Here is an 11,090-nt window from a genome sequence, read left to right as displayed (position 1 = left end):
CAGACGAGGATGTCCCATGCCAGGCTCACCACGTGGGCAGGTGCATCAGCAAGATGTGTCATAGCAGGAGCTGTCTCCAACACTGGCTAGCCAAATCGCCTTTCATCAAACCAGCTGCACTCCTTGTGCTCCCTTGACTTTCTGGGAGGCTGACTTTGATGGATGGGAGCACTCCGAAATTCCCGCTCCCACCTCAAAAGCAGAGTCAAAAGTCCTCCCTGTCTTTCTTTGGTAAAATGAGGCAGGCTGGGCTTTTAATCATCAAAGTTTTCCTGTGTGGAAGGAGGAGGAGCCATCTAGTCATGGGTTCATTGATTCCCTGCCCAGCAAGAATGTTTGTTTGAGCACAGCCAAGCCGCACCTCTGATGACTAACAGGCAGCGCTCTCTCTCTTTGATATACTATCAGCTGGGTTTATCAGAGTATCAACACAACCTCCCCACTCCAGGACTCTCCCCTTCTGGCCAGCTCTCCCTGCAGAGCAGCAGGGGCTGCATGAGAGCTGAGCTCACCTCTTATTCCAAGGAATCTTAACAGCAGGTTTTAAGGTACTTATTTACTTTTTTTGGTCTGTGCAGGAAGTCTGAGCTAAAAAAAAAAAAAAGAGAGAGACAGAAGTATAATTGCTCTGGCACGTCTGCATTCCTGCTTCAGTCTCAGACGGGCAGGCACTCTTTCTTGTCAGAGCCAGGAAGAGGATCCGATCCCTGAAGATTATCGCCACAAACGTGCGTAAGTGAAACCTGCAGCCATGCTGAAACAGATATTATCAGACATGTACATCGATCCGGAGCTGCTGGCAGAACTCAGCGAGGAGCAGAAGCAGATCCTCTTCTTCAAGATGAGGCAGGAACAGATCAGACGGTGGGAAGAAAGAGAAGCTGCTGCAGAAAAGATTTCAGCAAAGAAGCTACTGCCAGGAAAAGGTAAGTCTCTGCCTCCTGGCTGCTTCACCCTCTGGCACATATCTGGCCTAGTCGACTGCTTCCTAGAAATAGGAAGTAATATATTCTTAGATTAATTTCTTTTCCAAGGGACATGGCATAGGCTTATTTTCAAACATAAATAAATCCACCTGCAATGGGGTAGTTTTGGCCAGGCACACAATGGTTTTTACACCCTGGCCCAGACATTCTGTCCTTGTCCAAATTGCTCAACTCCCCTGCCTGGGAAGACAGGGCTTATTTGCCCCCAGGAGATGCATCTCATTAAGTTTCCCACTAAATGGTGCCTCAGAATCTGTCTTTAACATAACCATGGATTTGAATAACTCTCCTGAGGCACTAGATCTGATGGGCAGTTCCCACTGAAGTTCCCTTGCCAGGATTGCACAGCATGCCGGCTGCTAGGAAGATAGCTCTCTTCTCCTAGGTCTCCCTCACGCGCTCTATTTGTAGGTAGCTTCACCCTCACACAGTTAGGGGAGGACAGTGGTCGGGTATTAAAGCAAAAAAAGAAGCAGTGGTGATTCTTCTCCTTTGTTCCCAGTCTCAGAAATGCCTCCTTCACTGACCTGGCTCAAGGAGTATGAAAAAATTGGCAAGTGTGGGCTGCATCCTAGTTGAGTTTCTTCATGTACAGTTTATTTTGGGGGAGCTCTGTAACCAACAGCAGCTGGTAGGACACAGCATATGCAGCATAGGCCCTGCAAAGAGCTACCCAGCAGACAGCATTTGCCAAAGAGCTGCTTCTTTTCCAGCCAACAGGAAGTCAGTGACATGGAAACTCGGCGCTGACAATGAAGTGTGGGTCTGGGTGATGGGCGAGCATCCTTCAGATAAATCCTATGCAGCCATCTGTGAAGAGATCCAGGCACAAAGAGCAAAGCGCTTAGCGAGAGAGCAAGGCCAGGAGGGCAGGTAAGAACCCTTCAGCTGAAGGACTCTGTGGGCAGATATGGAGGAGAAGGCTTTTGTCTAGGGACGCATGAGCTGGAGTCTTCTCTGTAGGGGCTGTGGTTAGCACTGTCATGCTAGTCTTGCTGGCAAAAGGCACAGGCAAAGGTTGGTTTTCTGAGAGGACCCCCAATGCTGGCAGAGACCAGCTGCAGCCCAAGAACCATCCTGGCTCACTGAGCCTCCTGTGACAAGGCTGCTGCGTGGGACCCTCTGCAGACCACAGGAAATGCTGATGCTGTCACGGCAGCAGGTGATGGACTCAGACCACTCTGATTCACTGGCAGGTGCCCGGGTACAGCCGGACAACGGTTACTCACCTCGAGTCATTAATTTAATTACCCACCTACCTGATCTGGAGATATAACTGCCTATGCACATGTGGCTTTATTGCAGCTCTGCTCTGCTCACGTGCAGCCTCCTCACGAGATGCTCAGACATCAGAAAGTGACTCCCTCCTAAGTCCTCTCTCTCTTGCATTTCAGAGAGACTGACTCTTCTGCAACATGGTCTCTGCACCCACAGCCAGGACTTCTGGCTGAGACAGATCTTCACGGGAATACAAAAAACACTGCGGAGAAAAAGGAGGAACATGGAAGAGGAATAGCTGATATTGATACAACAGGAAAAAGCCAGGAGCTCACAAAGGTAGTTTTCAATTTTCCCATAACTATAAGAAACATGTTTTTTGAGATCTAAGAAGTGCAGCAGATGCATGTTGCCGTAAATACAAATCTGAAGGAAAAAGCCATCTATCTGTTGAAGCTTTTCTTCTATAGAAGAGAAGAAACCATGTTGTTATATCCTTCCTTAAGACTCAGAAGGTCCATGTACTGTTCTCAGCTGGGATAGATCTCCTCTGCACCAATGGATAAACTACTCTGAATTGCTTTGCTTCCATTCTCTGTGGGTAAAACAAGGGGTGCAGTACTTTCCCTTCTGCACTGTGGCTGGTTTGAATGGCTTTTGGGGCAAGACCAGGGAGGCTATTCTAAGATTTTTAAATGGAATGTCACAGCTCTCAGCAAAATCATTTACTTTTATAAAAGACCAAATGAAGATAATTTTACCAGCATCATCTGACATGCATATTTTAGGTGGTTCTTAGGGGTTTTTGTCTTCTAATACAGAAAACAGCTTATGACATTGATAGCACAGGACAGCTCCAAATGCAGTAAAACAGTGTCTGTGTTCCTGTGGTGTTTCATTACAGAGATATTTTTTCCAGCAATAAATAAATTTGTGCTTTTTAACTGTCTACAAAAAGCCATTTGCAGAGAAAGGAGAAAAACAAAGAGTTAAATTAACTACCCATGCAACTACAGTTGAACAAAAGGAACAGGACGTCCTGCCAATTTAATGGGAGAAGTCCTATCTCATTCTGCAGTTTTCATTCAGCCTTGAATGAACTTGTATGAGTGTATATTTTTTTATCATACTGCCACTCCATACTTGGGTATAAAAAGTATGATAACAGAAGGCTGGGTTTTGGCAAAATGCTCTCCTACTGCTACCAAAATAGTGAATGGAATTTGGAGTGACTGTCTCCTTTATCAAAAGTCTCTGAGTCACATGGGGTTTTTCTCTGCACTGTTTGCTGAAGTTGAGCAACTATGTGGGAGGTTCTTGTTTTTCAAAGGAACTTATTAGTCAAAACTGACCAAAAAAACCCCCCAAACAAACAAAAAACACGCCCCAAAAAACAAACAAGCCCAAAACCCCCCAAAATCTAACCCACTTTCAAAATCTGGCACATGGGGATAGATGGGGGTTGTATATTTTCCCTTCTTTTCTGTCATTATATTATTAGTAAAATTTCCCAGGTTTTTGGGGCTTTTGTTGTTAGAAGAGGGCTCCAGACTGAAATCCCCTGTTGTATTTTCTAGGCCTGGAGAGAGGCTTTTTCCCACCTCCTACATTAAAATGTTTTCTCTGAGATCTGGTTCCCATTTAACCTGAGAGATCCAGGTGTCGTGCTGCAGGAAATAGGGTGATCTACAAAAAAATGTTGCTCCACAGACATTTGAAGTTCCTAGTTTCCTGTTGAGGAGAGGGAAATGTAAAGCCATGTTCCTATTAAATATTAGCCAAGTAGGTGATGGAGCTAAAAGGAAGTGTGACCTTGTTAAGCAGAATAGTACAGTTAACTCATCACTTGTACTGTGGGAGGCAGTCAGGGTCTGATGGGGAGGTGGGTGGGTGTTTACTGAAAGCCAAACCTAACAGTTTGTCTGCAGAGGCAGCTCTCAGCTTGGGACTACCGGCAGGGCAGCTGGGCTGGTTTTCAGGGAAAATAGAACACGAAATATTCAGCCAGTTGGATCAGTTTGTCAAGTAGGAGTTTGCAGCAACCCAGCCACAGCTGCAAACATGCACAGGCAGGTAAAGCTGTAGACAGCAGGTTCTGCAAGGGATTGCTTTAGAGGAAGGGAAGAAAGGGACTACTCCCTGGGAGCACTTGTGAGCATTGCTTAGCAAATCTAGGCATGCTTATGGCTATCCTGACACCCCTGACTTCCCCTCCTGTGGTGTGTTTAGCCAAATACAATGGGAAAACCCCCACAATGTTTGTCAGAGTGGGTTGGAAAAACTTTTTAACTGCTTTTGCATTAAACACCTATTGTACCAAAAAAAGGAGCAATTGTCCTAATGTCACATTCATTTCTCACCACTCTTTTGCTCTGCTCAGAGGGGAACCAGAAATGTTCACCAGATGCTGGCAGATTGCCACGTGAGAAAGAAGAGTTTTCAACAGGTAAGTGGCAACCTATGGTGCTCCTAACACATTGAGTGGCGTCAGTGCTTTTTCCTAGAGTTTCAGTCAGCTTCAGAGACTCATATGAGCCAAGAATATTCTCACATTTTGGACCAGTTTTATCCAGTATTGCTATGCTCTTCATCTATGGTGTGATGATTTGGAGATGATACAAAGCAGGCCAGGCTGGCAGACTGAGGACTGGCACAGGGAGATGCTCCTGATGATTTTTGGTGGGCTGTTTTCCCTTCCTGTCCAGTTGTTACCTGCAGTAAAGACAGAGGGTCTCTATGTTGTTGAAATTGGAGGGATTCACTGTAAAGGACGGAGTTCCCAGTGTTTCAAGGCTAGCTAAAAAGCAGGGCTAAAGCTTGCCTGAGACAAATACTTGCCTGAACATACTGTTTCTTTCCTAGATGAAGGAAGCACAGAAGAAAAATTCAGAAGAGATCACAGCCCCCCAGAAGCCAATACCACAGAGCCCCTCCAGCACAGAGAGCCAGAGAACGCTGCAGAAATCGGATGAGAATGAGCCTGAATGGCAGGAATTCTGTAAGATCTTAAAATTACCTTTTCCTATAAGGCTTGAGAAATCCTAGGGCTCTTTGGGGTCATCTCAACCCTTCCCCTGCCATACTAGAACTGAATAGTAGGTTGGAGGGTGGAGAGTATTGCCAATAAATACAGCACTGTATTATCAGAAATATTTCTGCGTCCATGCAGCATTGAGACTAGAGCTGGGCAGAGAAATGGAAAACTTTTCCAACTGACACTGTTAAAACAAGCAACAAACAGGACCCACATGAGTATAGCCAGTGCAATTAATTTTAAACTAGAAGCTGGCCTTTTGTAGGACTTTGCAGTAACTGCTCTTGAGGACAAGGATAATGGGGAACAGGGACTAATCAAAAAGGGCTTCCCTGTCATTCAAGCATGATCCCACCCAAGTAAAGCACTGCTGCACTGTCTCCTGTAATGAATCCCAATAATAGAAAGTAAAATGGCAAACAGTATGAGACTTGCAGTAGCAGCCATCACTGCTGCCAAATGCTTCCTGAAAGAGAACCTGATGCACTTTTCTTCCCAGTTCCTTCCCTGCTGCTCAGTAGATGGCAATGCTGTACCACCAGTTGTTTCTACTTCAGTCCAGTGGTTTTATTTTTCTGACTGATAAAGGAACCACTGACTGGAGAGCTGGTTACTCATACAGACTGTAGGGAGAGATGGACCTAGAGTTTTACAGGAAAAAAAACCCAAACAAAAACATAGTCATGTCTTCACTTTCCATAATAGTTTCAGCAAGGCTCCTTCCCACCCTCCAAAATTGATTAGCACTTTCAAATCCTTCAAATTATTGATTTGGGGTCATTTCAGCAGCTTCAACTCCAGCAGCTTGAAGCTCTGCCCCCCCCCCCCCCCCCCCCCCAGTTTACATGAAAGGCACTACAGAAATCCATGTCTGAACCAGGAGTCAGCAGCTGAAACAAAACCAAGAAACAAAACCAACCTAGTACTGAGAAAAAACACACATATTTTGAATCTTGTCCCAGAAAAAACCTGGGTTTTAATCTTTTAAAGGAATAAAAACTGTGCCACTTAGCACATGGGAGAGATGTGGCAAATGGTCTCACTCTTTCAGCTTGTGAAATTATTCTTGCATTTCAACAAGTAGGAAGATGGCCAAAGGGTAGCAAGCTTTAAACTTGCTGCTTGTTCGCTCCTGTAGGACTCCTTTTTTGTTCCAGTGCGGAAATCCAAGGCAGCAGATGAGAAGAGACGCTCCCTTGCACGGCAAGCCAGAGATGACTACAGGAGGCTTTCACTGCAGGGCATCCACAGAGGGAAGCAGGCAGATATTTCCAAGGGTGCCACAGCAGGAGATCGACGACCACTTCAATATCCACCTCTCCCCCCTAAGCCTAAACTTCTACCTCCTGCAACAGCAAATGGGAGAGCAGTTAGGTAAGGAAGCCCCTGTGCACTGTGGAAAGGAGAAGGGATGAGATTATTTTGCTCTAGCATGGGATGGTTGAGAAGGGAATGGTTATCTCTCCTTGTGTGGAAGAGACACTCAGCAGGAAAAAATACAGAGCCTAGGCTATATTTCAGCCTAGGGTGTGATGAAGCCTTCAGGTGTTCATTCCTAGAGGGTAACAGGTTTAGTTAGTAGAGTGTCCTAAGCCTGGAGCACAGAGAGCCCTTATGATGCCAGATGTCCGCTGAAGACCATATTCCATACAGCTGAACTGGTGTGAGCTGCTTGTTTAGGGCTGGTTCTTAAAATCCTAAGCAAAACGTAAGTCCTGCACAGGGACTCAAAACCTGTCTTTTGAATCTGATGCACAAACCAGAGGCCTTTTTTAACAGGAAAGAGGGAGTCCAGAGGACAATCTCCAATTCCACAGAAGAAAGCATCATCAAGTGGTTCAAAGAGGAGCAATTCCCCCTCCGAGCTGGCTATCTGAAAACCACAGACACAATAGCACCTTGGTTCCATGGTGAGTCCTGGGAATTTCTGCTCCAACCCAAGTGTTTAAGAAGTTTTTTCTGTTAACATGGCTGCTAACATGGGCTAGGCTTGGGAGTAAAGCTCCTATGCTAGAATCAACAGTCAACAGCTGCAATACCATTCTCTCTCATAACGCAGCAACAGCCCTTTCGAGCTCTCCACATCTGTCATTCATCATTGGCCAAGTGTGGCACAGTTAACAAAGAGCTGTTGGCCATGGCCAGTTACTAGCAATGGCAGCACTCTTCTTCTTGGGCTACAGGGCAAGAAAACAGTGAAAGGGATGGAAGTGCCATGGACTGGTTTTAGAGCAGATTTCTTGTGAAAACTGTTTTGTCCAGTCCTGCCCAAATGCTTTTCTCCCTCCAGTTTTGTGTTTTGGTTTTGAACAGGTATCCTAACCTCCAAGAAAGCAGAAGAGCTTCTGAATAAAACACTACCAGGGAGTTTTCTGATCCGGGTCAGTGAGAAAATCAAAGGCTATGTGCTCTCCTATCGGTCTTTGGAAGGATGTAAACATTTCCTCATTGACGCCTCCAGTGATTCCTACAGCTTCCTTGGAGTGGACCAGCTGCAGCATTCAACGCTGGCTGACCTTGTAGACTACCACAAGGTGAACATCTAGCAATGTATTCATTAATTGCTTATTGCCTCAGGGCACTTCAAAATAAGAAAGACTAGGTTCAGTTGTTTTGAAGACCCATTTTAACTGCTGCTGGCTATCCTGTGTGCTGCCCCAGAAGGGTATGTCAGCCTGACTGGTACAGCCCAAGTGGCCTAATACATCTCAGATATCTTAGATTTGATTCACTCACCCTCAAGCACACAGAACACCTTGCATGCTGGGCCCAAGTTACTTACAAGTTACTTAGTAGAAATGTTGATGAGAAGTGACAACATACTCATACAAACTCCTTTCTTTTGTATTCTCTCCATGATTAAGGGGCACTGGCAAGTTGGGTAAACACAAAATCCTGCTTACCTTCAGTTTCAGCATGAAAGAGAGCAATGTATCTTTATAATCTCAAAGCAGACAAGGGGTGGTACTGAGCAAAGGTGAAAAATAGAAGGGAAAGAGGAAGGTTGGCAGGCTCTTGCAACAGTAACAGCGGAGTTTACCAGCACTGACTGCAGTTGCATGGGTTTCTAGGAGAGCCAGGTGGATTGTTCATTTGTTTACTGTAAGATCTGTCCAGGGACATGTCAATAATGTCAACAGACATGGCTAAACAAAACTGGACATGAGAACAATAGCTATACTCATTTGCTCTATGGCACTTTATGTGGACTGCCTGAGCTTGCTTCTTGCATGATTTTCATAGTTCAGGCTGAAAGTATTAAAAGCAGGAGTTATACAGCTCTTTGTAGCAGAGCTTAAGGAATTAAGGCTTTGCTGTGCATAGCTATATCAAATATAGAGCCAAGCCCACAGTCTGCAAAGAATCCTGCAGCTCCCCTGTACTACAGCACATGTGGGCAGATGAACCCACTCTGCCAAAGTGCCCCATTGGGTTCTCCTTATCACCCACCAGGTGACCATGAAAGAAGGCAAGTTCCCACGATGCATCTGTTGCTACCATGGAGAATGAGATTGGAAGCACAGACTGTACTTAGAACAGAACTTGCCTAAGCAGAGGGTGTATGCTCTCTCCAGAATCCACCCTTGTCCCTCCCACAAACAGAGTCAGAAGCATAGTTCACAATCCCTGGTCCTGCTTTACCTGCATGCTGCACATTCCTGGCTCTAGCACTTTCTATGCAGAGCACTACTCCATGTCAGAGAAGCTGTAGTTTTCTCAGGGATGGGCACAGCTCTTTCCTAGAACTGCCAGAGTTGTGTCACTGAGTTATGATACAGAGCACAGAGATTGTGTTATGAAGACAGAGGGCAGAGGGCCCTTCCTTGAGTTCTACAGGAAACGGAGCTGTATCACACCGGGGTGGGAACACATCCACACCATAACAGAGGCAGGAAGACTGCTGTCCACCTTGTGAGGTTGTGACAGGCAGGGTCTGTTTGAAAACTGGTGTTTGATCATGTCCTTTATTAACAGGAGGAACCCATCACTTCCTTGGGGAAGGAGCTGTTGCTTTATCCATGTGGCCAAGAGGACAAGGAGCCAGATTACATCTCACTCTTTGAGTAAACCTCCCCATCTCGTTGGGCAGATGCAGACTTGTATTCACAAAGAACTTGGAACTGGACTTGGAACTAGAGCTGCTGATACTTACCTGAAGCCATCAGTGCCTCTATTTTCTATCCTTCCCAACAAAGCAGTAGGAGGATAAGTACTGCTGTGAGCTACAGGACACATCAGCCCAGCAAGCTGCAAAGCACCTGGATACGTCCCACAAATGGAGAGAATGAGTTGATGAAGTAATCAGTTGATCAGGGAGATACTGCCATGGATTTTCAGTGGGTTTTTGTAGGTTTCTAGGGGGACTTCTGTATTCAAGCTGCCTTTTGTTCTTGAATGCAAGGTTCTCTGGGAAATAGATTAGTACCTACAGCTGAATGAGATTTTACCTTCCCGAAGGCACAAAACAACTTGGAGAGGTGAATCAATCTTGATATGTAATTTGCATAATGTGAAGCTTAATTCTATAAAATGCTGTGTCCTTGGAAGGAAGGATGTTCAGCCAAACATCCAAGCAAACCCTGAGTACCTTTCAGTGAAAGGTGCTCTCTGTGACAAGAGATTTGCACACATGAAGAGTGCATTTTTTAAACTCCTCTAGCCTCTGAATATAAATCCTCACTCTTTTAACCTGTATTTAACTCCCACACAGGCCTTTCTGCATTGAGAGGGATTATACTTTTTGAAAAGGAAAGGAGATGGGACAGAGTAATTTTTATGAATGACAACCACATGTACAGAACCTAAAAATGTAAGAAGGAACACCTATATCAGTATTAATACAGTTTACAGAAGAGTTTTTGCCAGTAAAGAATGCTATTTTCCAAAATGAAGCTATTTATTGAAAGTTGTGTCCCAGTTACTGAGATACTGAGATGCATCTGGTGTAAACTTCATTACTGAACTTGTTCTTTCAACATAATGCTCTTTTTTCTTATCTGTTACAATGCTCTTTAAATACATAATTCAGAAGAGGGAGAGCTTGGACAGAATCACAACAATTAGTCTTTATCCAGGTTCCCTACTGTTGTTGCACATGCCAAACTCTGCAGCTGAGGGGTCTGAACCTGCAAACATAATTTTTTTAGAGGCACAATCCTCAAACAGTAAATAAGAGTTGGTCTTGTTTCAGCTGTTTACCTCTTTTTACCTGTTCTCTTTTTTCTGTTAGATTAGGGCTACTCAACTTGAACCAGTCAAAACTTTCAGTCTTACATTAATCTGGGTTTTGCAGAATACAGATTTAAAGAAATTGTGATCATCTGGTCTTAAAATTTACAGCTATGCTCACAGGCGGTTTCCATTCCAGCAAAGAGGGGATAACTACACTCCAGTTACAAGTGTCACTTGCTAGAAATAAAGCCTTAATGTAAACTGAGATTCTGAATGCAAAGACACTCTGCCACTGCAAATGACTTAATGAGCTTCTTGAGCAATATATCACATGTATCAAAGAGATAAATTCAATATAATCTGCATCGATCATGAGAAAGGGTGTTAGATTATTTGTAGGGGGGAAAACATTCCTCCTTCCTTCTTTATGAACTGTTTCTTTTTAAAATTTGGTCAAAATGAAAAACATCTGTTTTCACGTGGAGAATGTGCCATAGCTGATATCTCGCTGGAGACAAATTGTGAAGTGATTTGCAGACCTATAGGCTGGTAAAGAGAGAGGAAAAGTATGCTTTAAAAAGGCATTTTGAGACAGAGGGTGATAACCTGCAAAATAAGATGCAGGCCAATCTGTCATGGACGTAACAGGACATAATCAATTTTAGCTCTAAGATCTTTAG

The 11,090-nt window shown here is 44.5% G+C and overlaps 1 protein-coding gene across 1 annotated transcript; it reads left to right on the top strand.

Annotated features, from left to right (window-relative positions):
- The first annotated feature begins 347 nt into the window (after positions 1–347).
- Positions 348–10,126, top strand: SH2D4A (SH2 domain containing 4A). The gene is made up of 9 exons (XM_059844296.1): positions 348–926; positions 1,700–1,859; positions 2,381–2,543; positions 4,585–4,650; positions 5,067–5,202; positions 6,396–6,612; positions 7,018–7,148; positions 7,552–7,772; positions 9,214–10,126. Exons 1-9 carry the CDS (start codon positions 752–754, stop codon positions 9,304–9,306), a joined length of 1,362 nt encoding a protein of 453 aa, XP_059700279.1. The 5' UTR covers positions 348–751; the 3' UTR covers positions 9,307–10,126.
- Positions 10,127–11,090: the final 964 nt, after the last annotated feature.

Source organism: Haemorhous mexicanus, chromosome 4 (genome assembly GCF_027477595.1).
Source record: "Haemorhous mexicanus isolate bHaeMex1 chromosome 4, bHaeMex1.pri, whole genome shotgun sequence".
NCBI lineage: Eukaryota > Metazoa > Chordata > Aves > Passeriformes > Fringillidae > Haemorhous > Haemorhous mexicanus.
This window is presented reverse-complemented; position numbering and strand designations above follow the sequence as displayed.

Excerpts from the sequence above, each read along its gene's own strand:
- SH2D4A (XM_059844296.1), top strand. The coding sequence starts at position 752 with ATGCTGAAACAGATATTATCAGACATGTACATCGATCCGGAGCTGCTG. Across the intron at positions 927-1,699 it reads GAAGCTACTGCCAGGAAAAG|CCAACAGGAAGTCAGTGACA; the intron begins GTAAGTCTCTGC and ends CTTCTTTTCCAG. Across the intron at positions 4,651-5,066 it reads GAAAGAAGAGTTTTCAACAG|ATGAAGGAAGCACAGAAGAA; the intron begins GTAAGTGGCAAC and ends TTTCTTTCCTAG.